Source organism: Panulirus ornatus, chromosome 13 (assembly GCF_036320965.1).
Source record: "Panulirus ornatus isolate Po-2019 chromosome 13, ASM3632096v1, whole genome shotgun sequence".
Lineage (NCBI taxonomy): Eukaryota > Metazoa > Arthropoda > Malacostraca > Decapoda > Palinuridae > Panulirus > Panulirus ornatus.
The window spans coordinates 35105178-35123125 of NC_092236.1; the positions used below are offsets into that span (position 1 = coordinate 35105178).

Below are 17948 nucleotides of genomic sequence, written 5' to 3' on the forward strand. Positions count from 1 at the left end.
ACTGAAATTCAAAATTTTTCTCAACTTTTGAGCCTACTGTAGCAGCACCTCCTGATCTCATTGGCTATGATACTGTCACTTCACAAAAGGGAGATACACGAGAATGCTTAAGTGAGTAGGAAAGCTGGTTAGGAGGCATTCTTTGATTACATATTAATTGATAGATGAGTAAAAGAGACTTTTGGATGTAAATTTGCTGAGATGGGCAGTTAGTGGGATGTCTGATCACTGCCTTGTGGAGGCAAGGGTGAAGTGTTGTAAAAGGTTTTTGAAAAAGAGGGAACATTATCTGTGAGAAGAGATTGGTGAGAAAGGACACTCATGTGAAGAAGTACCAGGAGAGACTGAGTATAGAATGGTAAAAGGTGAGAGTAAATGATGCATAGGGAGTGAGTGGGGAATGGGAGGTGCTTAGGGAAAAGCAGAGCCAGCATGTGGGGGAGATGCAAATGGCATGCGAAAGGTGGGAGTGGGTAGTTTAGACAGGGTAATGAATGGTGGGATGAAGAAGAAACGTTGCCAGTGAAAGAGAAAAGAGAGGTATCTAGGCAGTACTTAGAGGGAAAGAGTGCAAATGATTTGGGGATGTATAAGAGAAAGCAAGAGGAGGTCAAGAGGAAGGCACAGGGGTTGAAAAAGAGAGCAAATGAGAGTTGGAATGAGCGAGTATCAGTAAACTTTGGTGAGAATGAGAAGAAGTTTTGAAAGGAGGTTAAGAATGTGCAAAAACCAAGAGAACAAAAAGGAACTTTGGCAAAGGGGGCAAAAGGAAAGAGGTAACAGATGGGGATGAAGTGAGGAGGAAATGGAGTGCATTTTGAAGGACTTAGATGGATGATGTCAACAACAATGAACATAAAGTTTGGCTTGTCAGTGACTCTGTGACATAAGGACAGCTGGAGGACTTCTGTACCAGAAACCCTTCATGCCATAAACGTTTTTGTTTTCCAGGTGTTAAAGTAGATGATGATGCTGACACTAGATGAGATTTGTGGTGGTACTAACGTTAATACATTTGTTATATGTTGTGTAGGTACTGATGATGCACTGAAGGAGGGATTATAGGTGCTGTTGGAGAAATATTGTGGGCTTATTTGATGATTTCGAGATAAAACTAATAATATATCAGGAGTTCTTCCCAAGGATTGGCACCGAGAATGCCATCTTTAGTCATGCATTCAGTCTGAATAATAGCGTAGTGAACCTCTGTTTTCAGGAAGTTGTTGAGTTCATAAATTTGGGGCAGCATTTCTACATGCAGTCTAGTATGTTTATGAAGGACGGACTACACCTGAATGAAGTGGGAGCTGCGCGTTTTGGTAGGCTCTTAGTGAGTCTACGCCTATGTTTTCATCAAAAAATGCAGCCCATGTGGAGCAAACCCATCCTCCTTTGTAAGTAACTTCCCAAATAGGTCTCATTTTTCATCAAAAAGTATTTTGTATTAACAATCGCAGTATTGGAAATAAAGCCTCAGAGTTAGTGACAGTAACATTAGGAAGAAATTATGGTATGATCACCATTTATGAATCTTGGTTAGATATCATCAATAGAGATTTCTTCATCGAATACTCAATTCAAGGATACACTCAGGGATAGGGGAAACAGAGTATGTAATGATGGTTTACTCTTTGTTAAAGCTCATTTAAATCCCAGAGTAGAAACTGTTGTAGCCATTGAGAACATGGACTTCAGTTTTGCAGATATTAAAGATAAACTATGTAAGAAAATTTTAGTAGGACTAGTTTATAGGTCCCTAGACAGACACCAGAGCTAGATGAAATTTGTAATGAACAAGATTTTATTATAGTTGGAGAGTTAATTTACCCCCTATGTAAGTGGAGAGAATTCCTTTCCAGTAGCTCCAGGTGTTGATTCTACCCAAATATGACCAATAGTTCCTTAATCCAATTAGTCAAGAAACCTACTCACAACAAGCATATATTAGATTTAGTTTTAACTGCAGATAGGGATCTTGTTAATAATGTTGAAGTTTAAGAAAAGCATGGTACAAGTGATCACTGACAAATCACTTTTGAGGTTGCATTCAACACTGCATTGTAATGTTGGTTTACATGAGTTGCGAAAAAATACCTGATTTTAAGTGTGCAGATTTTAATGATCTTCCCATTGCTCTTGCCAGGCAAACCTGGGATGATATAGTACATGAAAATGACATGATTGTAGCATGAAAAAGCTGCAGGAAAGACTTCAAAGCATATGTGCCAGTGCATAGTAGATGGTTTATTTCCAAAATGAAATCAAGGTGGTGGAATGATGAAATAAAAAAGTGTTTGTTGTTTATGAAATTAGAGCACTCCTAAGAAACTCAGAGAATCCAACAACCAACACGATGGAGTAACTTACGTAATTTTACGTAAAGTAAGAGAGTTATATGACAAAGTAAACGTCAATATGAAGCATATATTGCTGAAAATAGAAGCAAGAAAGTCATTACCTAGTCAGCAGGTCCATTAATTGTTGAAAATGATGATGGTTCAAGACAATGAAGCCATGACAGAAATTTTTAATGACTTTTTTGCATCTACATTTACAATCAAAGACACAACCACATCCTAAATCTAGTTTCATTGATAAGAGAGAGTGTTTTTAACAGATTGACATAAAAGCCTAAGACAAACTTTCAGTAATAAATGGAAACAAAATATATATGAAATGGCTGGGTATGATGAGTTTTATCCAAGAATAGTGAAAGAGGCAAAAAATGAGATAGTTAAGCCCTTTACTGGCTTTTTTAATAAGTCACTTGCTACGGGACAAGTTTCAGATGAACAGAAGTTTGCCAGTGTAACACCAATATTCAAAAAAGGTAAGTCACTGCCCAGAAGTTATCATCCTATTAGCTTAATATCTGTAGTTGGAAAACTTATGTAAACCATGATTCAAGATAGAATTGTGAACTATTTAGAGGACCACCTCTTACTAAATGATTCTCTGCATGGTTTTCAACAATATTACTCATGTCTGACAGATCTGCTTGATTTCTTTTAAGATATAATCAATATGTATGATGAAAGTAAAGCAGTTGATGCTATCTTTCTAGATTTTCAAAAAACTTTTGATAAAGGTCTGCATCAAAGGTTACCAGTGAAAATTAAGTCACATGGCACTGTTGGGGTTGTACTTCAGTGTGTAGGAAATTGGTTGACTGACAGTAAACACAGAATTGTGGCTAATGGTCACACCTCAGAATGGTTAGATATAACGAGTGCCACAAGGTTTTTTCTTGGGACTCTTTCTCATGGATATTGATGATATTGATAATTGGCTGCATTGCAAGATATCAGAATTCACTGACAATAAAAAGCTGTGAAATAAATCTAAATATGAACTTGAACATCTACAGCTTCAGACTGACATAGACAAACTGATGAACTGGGCTCATAGGTGGCAAATGAATTCTAACATTATTAAGTGTGAAACATATTGGAAGTGAAAACAAAAAGGCAAGCTACTGTATGAATTCTAATAAACTGCAAAAGGTAGACGAAGAAAAAGTAAGCAGTAAATGAAGTATTGAAAAGAGCACACAAAATTCTTGCATTCATAGGTAAGGCCTTCAAATTAAAGTCCAGGGAAATCATCCTTACTCTTTAGGATTGGTTTCTCCACATCTTGAGTATTGTATTCAGTTTTGGTCTCCCTACCTTAAAAAGGCAGACAGAATGGAGAGAGTACAGCATTGAGCTACCAAGATGATTACTGGACTGAGAAACAAATCCTTTGAGATCAAATTAAATGACTTGAATCTATTTAGCTTATAAAAGAGATGTGAATTAATACAAGTTTTGAAAATGGTCAAATGCTATGAAAATCTTGATCTGTCAAGTCACTCGAGACTTCATTCATCTGGTTTTACGAGTAGTAATGGATACAAACTCATATGCAAAAGATTCACCGTAAACGAGGTGAAGTACTTTTTCTTCAACAGGAATGTTAACATATGGAATGATATGCCAATTAGAGTCGTTGAAAGCCATACTATAGATTATTTTCACAACTGATTGCCATTTCTCGCTTTAACAGGGTAGTGCCAGGAAACAAATGAAGAAAGACACTCCCTCTCACATGCACATGTACATATATATGTACATTCCTATGAGTCCATGGGGAAAATGAAACATGATAAGTTCCCAAGTGCACTTTCATGTAATAATCACATCATCAGGGGAGACACGAGAGAGAAATATAACAGTCAGTTGATATACAATGAAGAGGCGAAGCTAGGACACCATTTGGTAAACATGTGATTGTCCATGTTTACCAAATGGCGTCCTAGCTACATCTCTTTGTTGTATATCAACTGACTGTTATATTTCTCTCTTGTGTTTCCCCTGATGATGTGATCATTACACAAAAGTGCACTTGGGAACTTATCATGTTTCATTTTCCCCTTGGACTCAGGAATATACTTGATCACTTGCAAAATTGTGATCCTTTCCACCATATAGGTACATACATAATATTTCTTTTTCTTTCAAACTATTCGCCATTTCCCGCATTAGCGAGGTAGCGTTAAGAACAGAGGACTGAGCCTTTGAGGGACTACCCTCACCTGGCCCAATTCTCTGTTCCTTCTTTTGGAAAATTAAAAAAAAAACGAGAGGGGAGGATTTCCAGCCCCCCGCTCCCTCCCCTTTTAGTCGCCTTCTACGACACGCAGGGAATACGTGGGAAGTATTCTTGCTCCCCTATCCCCAGGGATAACACATACACATATATATCTATATATATATATATATACCTATACATCTCAACGTATACATATATATACACACACAAATATATACATATATTCACATGTACATAATTCAAACTGTCTGCCCTTATTCATTCCCGTCGCCACCCCGCCACACATGAAATGAAAACCCCCTTCCCCTGCATGTGCACAAGGTAGCGCTAGGAAAGACAACCAAGGCCACATTTGTTCGCATTCTCCCTAAAATTTAATGAAACTCTCTTGCCCCAACTCTCATTTGCCCACTTTTTCACCTCTTGCACTGTTCTCTTGACCTCCTGCTGCTTTCTTTTATACTTCTCCCACTCATTTGCACTACTTTCCAGCAAAAATCATCTAAACGCCTCTCTCTTCTTTTTCACTAACAATCTTGCTTCTTCATCCCACCACTCACTACCCTTTTTAATCTTTTTTATTATTATTATACTTAATCACCATCTCCCACATCAGCGAGGTAGTGCAAGGAAACAGACGAGGAATGGCTCAACACACCCACATACACATGTATATTTTATTTTTTATTATACTTTGTCGCTGTCTTCCACGTTAGCGAGGTAGTGCAAGGACAACAGACAAAAGAATGGCCCAACCCACCCACATACACATACCTATACATCTCAACGTATACATATATATATATACACACACAGACATATACATATATACACATGTACATAATTCATACTGTCTGCCCTTATTCATTCCCATAGCCACCCCACCACACATGAAATGAAAACCCCCTCTCCCAGCATGTGCACGAGGTAGCGCTAGGAAAAGACAACAAAGGCCACATTCGTTCACACTCAGTCTCTAGCTGTCATGTATAATGCACTGAAACCACAACTCCCTTCCCACATCCAGGCCCCACAAAACTTTCCATGGTTTACCCCAGATGCTTCACGTGCCCTGGTTCAATCCATTGACAGCACGTCGACCCTGGTATACCACATCGTTCCAATTCACTCTATTCCTTGCACGCCTTTCACCCTCTTGTATGTTCAGGCCCTGGTGACTCAAAATCTTTTTCACTCCATCTCTCCACCTCCAATTTGGTCTTCAGCTTCTCCTTGTTCCCTCCACCTCTGACTCATATATCCTCTTTGTCAGTCTTTCCTCACTCATTCTCTCCATGTGACCAAACCATTTCAAAACACCCTCTTCTGCTTTCTCAACCACACTCTTTTTATTACCACATATCTGTCTTACCCATTCATTACTTACTCTATCAAACCACCTCACACCACACATTGTCCTCAAACATCTCATTTCCAGCACATCCACCCTCCTCCACACAACTCTATCTATAGCCCACACCTAGCAACCATATAACATTGTTGGAACCACTATTCTTTCAAACATGCCCATTTTTGCTTTCCAAGATAACGTTCTCGACTTCCACACATTTTTCAATGCTCCCAGAACTTTCGCCCCCTCCCCCACCCTATGATTCACTTCCACTTCCATGGTTCCATCCGCTGACAAATCCATTCCTAGATATCTAAAACACTTCACTTCCTCCAGTTTTTCTCCATTCAAACTTACCTCCCAATTGACTTGTCCCTCAACCCTACCGTACCCAATAACCTTGCTCTTATTCACATTTACTCTCAGCTTTCTTCTTTCACACACTTTACCATACTCAGTCACCAGCTTCTGCAGTTTCTCATCCAAATCAGCCACCAATGCTGTATCATCAGCGAACAACAACTGACTAACTTCCCAAGCTCTCTCATCCACAATAGACTGCATGCTTGCCCCTCTTTCCAAAACTCTTTCATTCACCTCCCGAACAACCCCATCCATAAACAAATTAACCATGGAGAAATCACGCACCCCTGCCATAAACCAACATTCACTGAGAACCAATCACTTTCCTCTCTTCCTACACGTACACATGCCTTACGTCCTCAATAAAAACTTTTCACTACTTCTAACAACGTACCTCCCGCACCATATATTCTTAATACCTTCCACAGAGCATCTCTATCAACTCTATCATATACCTTCTCCAGATCCATAAATGCTACATACAAATCCATTTGCTTTTCTAAGTATTTCTCACATACATTTTTCAAAGCAAACACCTGATCCACACATCCTCTACCACTTCTGAAACCACACTGTTCTTCCCCAATCTGATGCTCTGTACATGCCTTCACCCTCTCAATCAATACCCTCCCATATAATTTCCCAGGAATACTCAGCAAACTTATACCTCTGTAATTTGAGCACTCACTCTTATCCCCTTTGCCTTTGTACAATGGCACTATGCAAGCATTCCGCCAATCCTCAGGCACTTCACCATGAGTCATACAGACATTGAATAACCTTACCAACCAGTCAACAATACAGTCACCCCCATTTTCAATAAATTCCACTGCAGTACCATCCAAACCCACTGCCTTGTCGGCTTTCATCTTCCGCAAAGCTTTTACTACCTCTTCTCTGTTTACCATACATATACATATACATTTACATTTACATTTACATATACATATATATACACATATACATATTCATGCTTGCTCTCCTTCATCCATTCTTGGCACTACCCTGCCCCACAGGAAATAGCACAAATACCTGAAGGAAAGAAAAAAGATACATATATGTTCACTTTTCTTTACCCACACCTGATCAGCAAGTTGGAAACACACCTGATCGTGGAAACAGATGGAGAAAGACCACATCCATTTGCACTCATTTTCTCTATCATTTGTAATGTACCAGAACTACAGCTCCCTATCCTTATTCTGGCTCCATAGACCTTTCCATGCTTTACCCCGGATGTTTCACATACCCTGCTTCAGTCCATTGACAGCTCGGTGATGTTGGTATAGCACATTGTTCCAATTCACTCTATTCCGTGTACGTCTTTCACCCTCCTGCATGTTCAGGCCCTGATGGCTCAAAATCCTTTTCACTCCATCCTTTCATCTCCAATTTGGTCTCCCTGTTCTCCTTGTTCCCTCCATCTCTGGTTTATGTATCCTCTTTGTCAACCTTTACACACTCATTCTTTCCATACATCCAAACAATTCAACACTCTCTCTTTTGCTCTCTCAACCACACTTTTTATTTCCAGACATCTCTCTTTCCCTTACCTCTTAGCACAAATTGTTCTCAAAGATTTCTTTTCCAACACATCCACATCCACCCTCCTCTGCGCAGCCCTATCTATAGCCCATGCCTCTCAGCCGTGGATTATCGTTGGAACTACTATTCCTCCAGATTTACCCATTTATACCTTCCAAGGTAACATTCTCTTTTTCCACATATTCTTCGCTCCAGGAGCCTTCACCCCCTCCCCCACCCTATGATTCACTGATGGTTTCATGGTTCCATTTACTGTCAAGTCCACTCCCAGATATGTAAAACACTTCACTTCCTCCAATTTTTCTCCACTCAAACTTACATTCCAACTAACTTGTTCTTCAACCCCTCTGAACCTAATAACCTAGCTTTTATGTACATTTACTCTTAAGTTCCTCCTTTCACACACTTTTACAAACTCAGTTACCAACTTCTGCAGTTTCTCACTCAAATCAGCTGCCAGTGCTGTATTATCTGTGAACAACAATTTAATCATTTTCCAGGTCCTCTCATCCCAACAGACTGCATACTCATCTCTCTCCAAAACTGTAGTATTTTCCTTCCTCTCCCCCCCCATCCATGAACAAATTAAACATCAGACACCCTTTCTGTAGACCAAACTTCACTGGGAACTATTAACTCTCCTCTCTTCCTACTTGTACACATGCCTTACTACCTTGATAAGAAACTTCTCTGCTTCTAGCAGCTTATTTCCCACACCATTTACTCTGAAGACCTTCCACAAAGCTTCTGTATCATCTGTCATATGCCTCTTTGAGATTCATAAATTGCACATACAAATCCATGTTTTTTATGCCTTCCTGAGATTCATGAATTTCACATACAAATCCATGTGTTTTTCTAAGTATTTCTCACACGGATTCTTCAAAGCAAACACCTGACCCACACATTTTCTACCACTTCTGAAACCGCTCTACTCTTCCCCCAAAGTGTTGCCTTCACCCTTTCTATCAATACCTTACCATACAACTCACCAGGTATACTCAACAAACTTACACCTCTATAGTTTGAACCCACCTTTATTCCCATATGCCTTTGTACAGTGGCACTATCCATTCATTCAGTTAATCCTGAGTTACTTCACCATGATCCATACAAACACTGAATATACTTACCAATCAATCAACAGCATGGTCAACCCTTTTCTTAATGAATTCAACTTCACTACCATTCACTCCCATCGCCTTGCTTCATTTCATCTCCCACAAGGTTTTCACCACCTCTCTTCCCTTCACCAAACCACTCTTCATGACTCGTTCACTTCACATACCACCCCAGCCATAACACCCTACATCTGTTACTCTATCATCAAACACATTTAACAATCCCTCAAAATTCTCACTCCATCTCCTCACTTCATCACTACCTATTATCACTTCCCCTTTTACCCCCTTCATTGATGTTCCCATTTGTTCTTTTATCTTACTTATCTCCTTCCAAAACATCTTTTTATTCTCCCAAAAGTTTAATGATACTCTCTCACCCCACCTCTCATTTGCCTTCTTTTTCAAGCCCTTCACCTTCCTCTTGACCTCTTGATGCTTTCTCTTATATATCTCCCAATCTTTTGCACTCTCTCTCTCTGTACATACTTCATAAAAGTCTTTCTTTTCTCTTTCACTAGCAACTTCTTCATCCCACCACTCACTACTCTTTCCAATCTGCCCACCTCCCACCTTTCACTGCCACATGAATCTCTTGCACATGCCATCACTGGTTCCCCCCCAAAATGCCTTCCATTCCTCATTCAATATCCTCACTTCATTTGCTCTCACCTTTTGCCATTCTACTCTCAATCTCTCATGGTATGTGTACACACGTCTCCTTTCCAAGTTGTCCTAGTCTCACCACTCTCTTCTCCCTGGCATTGTTTCTCTTTTTTTGAAAACAAAACCATATGATAGTGATCAGACATCCTACCAGCTGCCCTTCTCAGCACATTTACACCCAAAAGATTCTCTTTTACACGCCTATCAATTAATACGGAATTGAATGATGCCCATTAACCATCTCTCCTACTCACATACATATACTTGTGTATACCTCTCTTTATAAACCAGGTATTCCCAATCATCAGTCTTCTTTCAGCACACAACTCCATAAGTTCTTCACCGTTTCCATTCATAACGCTGAATACCCCACATGAACCAGTTATACCCTCAATTGCCACTTCACTTACCTTTGCACTTAAATCACCCATCACTAATATCTGGTCTTGTGCACCAAAACTGCTAACAAAATCACTCAGCTGCTCCCAAAACATTTACCTCTCATGATTTTTCTCCTCATGGCCAAGTGCATAAGCACCAATAATCACACATCTCTCACCATCCACTTTCAGTTTTACCTACACTAAGCTAGAATTTACCTCCTTACAAAGAGGATATATGTGTCAGAGGTGGAGGGAACAAGGAGAAGTGGGAGACCAAATTGGAGGGGGAAAGATGGAGTGAAAAAGATTTTGAGTGATTGGGGCCTGAACATGCAGGAGGGTGAAAGGCGTGCAAGGAATAGAGTGAATTGGAACAATGTGGTATACCGGGGTCGACGTGCCGTCATTGGATTGAACCAGGGCATGTGAAGCATCTTGGGTAAACTATGGAAAGTTCTGTGGGGCCTGGTTGTGGAAAGGGAGCTGTGGTTTTGGTGCATTATTACATGACAGCTAGAGACTGAGTGTGAACGAATGTGGCCTTTGCCGTCTTTTCCTAGCCCTACCTTGCGCACATGAGAGGGGAGGGGGTTGTTATATCATGTGTGGCGGGGTGGCGATGGGAATGAATAAGGGCAGACAGTATGAATTATGTACATGTGTATATATGTATATGTCTGTGTGTGTATATATATGTATACATTGATATGTATATTTGCGTGTGTGGACGTGTATGTATATACATGTGTATGTGGGTGGGTTGGGCCATTCTTTTGTCTGTTTCCTTGTGCTACTTCGCTAACGCGAGAGACAGTGACAAAGCAAAATTAATGAATAATAATTACATTCTATCTTACACTCCCACAACTGCTTCAGGAGTAGTGCTACTTCTGTAGCTCTTGTCTTCTCACCAACCCCTGATTTTACTCTTAAGACATTTCCAAACCATATTTCCCCTTTACTTTTAAGCTACATTTCACTTAGAACCAGAAAATTCAGGTATCTTTCTTCAAACATGCTATCTGTCTGTCCTTTCTTCTCATCTTGGTTACATCCACAGACATTCAGACATTTGAGGACGATGAGCTCTCCCCACTTGGTTCCTTCTGTATCCTCTTTTAGAAATTGACATACAAGAAGGGGAGTGTTTCCAGCCCCCCTTCATGCCAAACCTTTATTTACCTCCTATGACACATGGCCAATATGGAGAAAGAATTTTTTCTCCCCAATCACAGGTACTATAGGTACTTTTAGTTTAATAGACTTATAAACACTATTTTCATATTTGTGCTTCCATAGTCACAATCACAACTTGCAGGTTATTATCTTTGAATTATCTGTATGCCTTAATTTTAAACACACTAATCTGTGAGTTTTTGGTCTCTTCATCTATCACAAACAACCTTGAAAGGACCCAATGGCCTATATTTTCTTGAAATCCTTTGTATTCCTTTGTATGTGATAGGATGGCAGATGTATGGTGTTTGGGTCAGGGTGGTATGTGAAGTGAACTAGTCATGGAGAGTGGTTTGGTGGAGAGCAAAGAGTTGGCGAAAGCCTTAAGGTGAAATATGGCAAGGTTGCTGTTGAATTTGTTAAAAAAGGGGGTGACTGTGTTGTAAATTGGCTTGTTGGGATTTCCAATGTATGTATGGCTCAGGTGAGGTGCCTGAGGATTGGTGGAATGCATTTATAGTGCCTTTGTATAAATGCAATGGGATAAGGTGAGTTTTCATTAGTATAAGTTTGTTGGGTGTACCTGGTAAGTTGTATGGGAGAGTAGTGATTGAGAGGATGAAGGCATGTACAGAATATCAGACTGAGGAGGAGCAGTGTGGCTTCAGAAGTGGTAGAGGATTTGTGGATCAGGTGTTTATTTTAAGGAATGTGTGTGAGAATACTTAGAGAAACAGATGGATTTGTATGTAGCATTTATGGATCTGGAGAAGGTATATGATAGCGTTGATAAAGATGCCTTATGCAAGGTGTTAAGAATATACAGTGTGGGAGGAAAGCTGCTAGAGACAGTGAGTTTTTATCAAAGGTGTAAGATGTGTGTGAGTAGGGTAAGAGGAAAGTGAATGGTTTTCAAGTGAAGGTTGGTCTGTAGCAAGGGTGTGTTACAGTGATCACCATTCTTTTTTTTATTTGTTTATGGATGGGATGGTGAGGGAGGTAAGCATGAGAGTTTTAATGAGAGAGATTAGTATGCAGTCTGTAGGGATGAAAGGGCCTGGGTAGTGAGGCAGTTGTTCGCTGATGATACTGCACTGGTGGTGGATTTGAGTGAGAAACTGCAGAAGTTGGTGACTGAGTTTGGAAGAGTGTGTGAAAGGAGGAAGATGAGAGTAACAAATATGAATAAAAGCAAGGTTATTAGGTTTATCAGTGTTGAGGGACAGGTTATTTGGGGTCTGAGTTTGAATGAAGAAGAGAAAGTGAAATGTCTTAGATATCTGGGTTTGGATATGGCAGTGAATGGAACCATAGAAGCAGAAGCAAATCATAGGTTGGGTAAGAGGGCAAAGGTTCTCCAATGAAGAATGTTTGGAGAGAGAATGTTATCTTGGAGGGCTAAACTGGATAAGTTTGCAGGTATAATAGTGCCAACAATATTTTATGGATGCTAGGCATGGGCTATAGATAAGACTGTGTGAAGAGGGTGGATATATTGGAAATGAAATGTTTGAGGACAATATTTGATGTGACTTAGTTTGATTAAGTAATGAAAGGGTAAGAGAGAAGTGTGGTATTAAAAAAGAGTGTGTTTTAGAGAGCTGAAGAATGTGTTGAAATGGTATGGTCATATGGAGGGAATGAAAGAGGAAAGGTTGACAAAGAAAATATATGTGTCAGAGGTGGAGGGAACTAGGAGAATGGGGAGACCAAATTGGAGATGGAAGGATGGTATGAAGAAAATTTAGATCAGTTGGGACCTAAACATGCAGTATGGTGAAAGACATGCACAAAATAAAGTGAATTTGAATGATGTGGTGAACTGGGATCAACATGCTGTCAGTGGACTGAACTAGGGCATGTGAAGCATTCTGAGTAAACCATGGAAATGTCTGTGGGGTCTGGTTCTAGTTCTTTGCTGAATAGAAAGTAAAAAGAATTGTACTACCCCCAGGACATTCTGAGTAGCTGAATTGAAAATAATATGGGCGAAAGATGTTCAGATATTGTCTGAACTGCATGAAGTTACTTCCTGAAGTGGAAGACCAAATTGGAGGTGGAAAGATGGAGTGAAAAAGATTTTGTGTGATCGGGGCCTGAACATGCAGGAGGGTGAAAGGAGGGCAAGGAATAGAGTGAATTGGATTGATGTGGTATACCGGGTTTGACGTGCTGTCAGTGGATTGAATCAGGGCATGTGAAGCATCTGGGGTAAACCATGGAAAGTTGTGTGGGGCCTGGATGTGGAAAGGGAGCTGTGGTTTCGGGCATTATTGCATGACAGCTAGAGACTGAGTGTGAACGAATGGGGCCTTTGTTGTCTTTTCCTAGTGCTACCTCGCACACATGAGGGGGGAGGGGGATGGTATTCCATGTGTGGTGGGGTGGCGATGGGAATGAATAAAGGCAGACAGTGTGAATTGTGTGCATGGGTATATATGTATGTGTCTGTGTGTGTATATATATATGTGTACATTGAGATGTATAGGTATGTATATTTGCGTGTGTGGACGTGTATGTATATACATTGTGTATGGGTGTGGGTTGGGCCATTTCTTTCGTCTGTTTCCTTGCGCTACCTCACAATTGCGGGAGACAGCGACAAAGCAAAATAAATATATAAAAAATATCATATACATTAAAAAACTTGGCTCTCTATGTCATCATCATCTGATAGGCTTATCATGGCATATCATAAGCATTTCTTGTAAAAGTCTTATTTCCACTTGTTTTTAACTCTTTATACAAAGGGTTTTATCTGTATTACATTTATCTTTTAATGTTAATATGTATTCTCCTGTCATTGGCAGATCTCTGTGTTCAGCTTGTGATATGTGCCTCCCAGCTGTGCAGCAACAGACAACAAATATGTCATCACCTACAGATAAAACCACCAGCATGAGTAAATAAGATTATAATGAAGAGATCAGCATCAACAGTGAAGTTGCTTAGGAGTATGAGTAGCAATATAAATATATAGCAGCAAAAATAAAAAGACAACAAAACATTCACTGATAGGAGTAGCAAAGTGACAGTGGCATAAGAAAATACATGAATGTCTAAAACAGCATAAGAAAATTTAAGGAAAAGATATATCTGGTGATAGAAAAGACCATGGTTAATGTTAAGTGCAAACATTTTAATGAATACAACAATTACTAACCATGTATCTATGATATGGGTAATTTTTCATGATTAGCAGAATCAGACTATCCACAATATGTGCATGAAATCTATGTTACTGAGACACATGTAATAGTTGTGCAAATTTATATAAGTTTTCTCTGTGTTAAAGTCATATTATCACAATTTACAAGCATATGTCATTCACAAATCCCTGCTAGTGCTAGGCTAATTTTCCTTCAAAAGTTGTAACATGAACTTTTATCCTGTAAGGAGAATCTAAAATGTAGATGGTTATCCTTTTCTCTAAAAGATGAATTTAGGATACTGTATTTGTAAAGAATGTTCTTATATTGATTATGGAATTAACCTTACAAATAAGAATTATTGTAGACACTAGTTGAGAGGAGACATTTGCCACCAGCTTTTAGTGTAAGAAAGTACATGCAGAGAGGCTACAGAATTATTGTTTTCATTAGTGGGAACTTAGAAGTATGTCATCAGAAATGTAGAATATGAATTATGAGAACTGACATGGCTAGTATATTGTGCTTATGTGGGTGATATGGGAAAGGAGAAGACCTGACCATATATGATCTTACTGTGGAAGGCATACATGAAAGCAGAGGCCACTACATTCATAACCAAGGATGGATCGTAAACAGTACATCTCACCATATTTACGACAGGATGACCCAAAGTTGGTTGAACTTTGACTAATGTTCCATTCACCACCACGCACACATTGCAAGCTAGTCATTTCATTGTGGTCGATCCAGGGTGACCTTGGGTAGTTTGGTTAGAGACTGGGGCTCCTTTTTGCACTATGCATAGGTTGTGATTATTTCATCTTCCTACACTTGACCTTGGGTAACCTGGTATGGTTTAGGCTGAGACTGGTGCAATGCTCCTCACCATGGACAGAGTGTGAGCTGTTTTGTTCATTACAGTTTACTCTTGGTGACCTAGAGCAGGTCAAACTGTTGCACTCTTCACCACACATGGAGTGTAAGCTCATCTTCTCACTACATTTAACCTTAGGTGACTTAGAGTAACCCCAGGTTTATGCACCACTCGCCAAACTTGTCCCACACATTCCATACACCACACAAGCTGGAGTCTTCACTTCACTTGTTAAACTTCTGATATTGTCACAAGCTGCACTGTTGATTGTATTTTTCATATTTTACAAGATTTCATTATGGAGGGGAAACAAGTGACATGTTCTCTGTGCAACAAGACATTTACTCGGAGTAATGGTTTGAAAAGACATATGCTTACTCATACAGGTGAGAAACCTTTCAAGTGTACCCATTATCCACAGTGCCAAAAATCCTTTTCTCAGAAGAGTGGTTTAGTGCGGCACATGGCTGTTCATACAGGAGAGAAACCACATGAATGTTCACAGTGTCTAAAGTCCTTTGCAGAAAAAAGTGCTTTAGTGCAGCACATGAGGGTTCATACAGGAGAGAAGCCATATGAATGTCCACAGTGCCAGGAGTCTTTCAGTCAAAGAAGATATTTAGTGCAGCACATGACTATTCATACAGGAGAGAGACCATTTAAATGTTCGCTTTGTGAAAAGTCATTTTTTCAGAAAAGTGATTTAGGGCGGCATGCTACTGTTCATACAGGAGAGAAGCCACATGAATGCCCACAGTGCCAAAAGTCCTTTTCTCATAAGGGTGATCTAGTGCGTCATATAACTGTTCATACAGGTGAGAAGCCATATGAATGTCCACAGTGCCAAAGGTCCTTTGCTCAGAAGAGTGATTTAGTCCAGCACATGACTATTCATATTGGAGTAAAGCCATATGAATGTTCACACTGTCAAAAGACTTTCAGATGTAGATCTAATTTAGTGAAGCACATGACTGTTCATACAGGAGAAAAACGATATAAATGCTCACAATGTCAAAAGACCTTTAGGCACAGGAGTACTTTGGTGCAGCACATGACTATTCATACTGGAGAAAGGCCTTATAAATGTTCAAAATGTCAAAAGACCTTCAGACAAAGGACTATGTTAGTGCAGCACATGATAATTCATACAGGAGAGAAGCCATACAAGTGTTCACAGTGTCATATGACCTTCAGGCAGAGGAGTCGTTTAGTGAAGCACATGCCTGTGCATACTGGAGAGAAACCACATGAATGTTCACAGTGTCAAAAAACCTTCAGTCAGAGGAGTCGCTTATTGAGGCACATGGCTGTTCACACAGGAGAAAGGCCATATGAATGTTCACAGTGTCAAAAAGCCTTCTCCCAGAGGAGTAATTTATCGCAGCACATGAAGCTTCACAAAGGAGAGACAACTTTCACGAATATCCACTCTATTCGAAGCTTCCGCTACAAAATTGGTCAGATGTGCCACAGTTCCTTCCATAGTGAACTTCACTGTGATGAGACTATGTCATGCCAGCAAACGTCTGAGAATATTTTGATGACTGCCACAGTGGAAGAGAAGTCTGGTAATCTTGGGGGAGGAAAACAAGAAGTTGATAATGGGGCAGAGTCAATTATATGCACACCAGACCTTTGTCTTGAATTGGCTGGAATTGTTCCTGAATCATATTTAAAGGCTGAGATAGATGATACTGACACTGTTATGGAAGCGGTCTAAGTGCTTTGGAGTTTGCACGCAAATTAAAAACCCTTCTTCCAGTAGTGAACATGGTGAGTGCAAAACTTAACCATTTTATGATCTATCAGGCATTGAATCAGAGATTCAGAAAACAGACTGTGAACTTCACATGGTTCATTAAAATGACCATCTTCAACAAAAATCTGAACTGAATGAAAGCAGTGGAAAAATGTAAGGAATTAAAATCCTGTCTCTTACCAGTGAGGAACATTCCATAGTAAAATTTTAGTGAGGTGAAACCTAGCTGATTGTTTTCCATGTGATACCACTTGCTTGATACCTTATACTAGTGTTGACAGTGAAAAAAGATAGTACATATAATAAATTATTGTGTCGTTTAAGTCAAAGTTTGCTAATCCTACACAAATAATTCTGTAGAGATCATGTTGAAAAAAGAAAAAAAATATTCCTAGTATATAAATGTGGAACATTGAGAACTCAAAGCAAAAACAAATTAAATCAACAAGATTCTCATCACAACAATGTAAATTTTTTCTTCTATTTCTTAAAAAAACTAAAATCCCCAGGGATATTAAGAACCTGTTTATTTTTGTTTTTTTCTACAGCAAACTGTAAATAAAGGGAAATTTAGGGAACTTTATGTCAAGAGGTTCCAATCCCAACTGTCATGCTCACTCCCCCACAAACCCATTACCTTGAAGCATAGGTCTTCATTGCCTTTCCATGTAACCAGGGGAAACAAACATCAATAAACTCCAGTGGGGTAATAATGAAGAATACATTAGTGCCGAGGTGAAAAAGAGGGCAAATGAGAGTTGGGGTGAGGGAGTATCATTAAATTTCAGGAGAAATAAAAAGATATTTTGGAAGGAGGTAAATAACGTGCATAAGACAAGAGAACAATGGGAACATCAGTAATGGGGGCAAATGGGGAGGTAATAGCATGTAGTGATGAAGTAAAGAGGAGATGGAGTGAGTATTTTGAAGGTTTGTTGGATGAGTCTGACGATAGAGTGGCAGAT

General features: G+C 39.5%; 1 protein-coding gene across 1 annotated transcript; it reads left to right on the top strand.

Moving 5' to 3' along the window:
- The first annotated feature begins 1215 nt into the window (after window positions 1–1215).
- Window positions 1216–17306, top strand: LOC139752812 (uncharacterized). Its single transcript, XM_071668755.1, has 2 exons — window positions 1216–1394; window positions 14009–17306. Exon 2 carries the CDS (start codon window positions 15523–15525, stop codon window positions 16942–16944), a length of 1422 nt encoding a protein of 473 aa, XP_071524856.1. The 5' UTR covers window positions 1216–1394; window positions 14009–15522; the 3' UTR covers window positions 16945–17306.
- The last annotated feature ends 642 nt before the right edge of the window (window positions 17307–17948 follow it).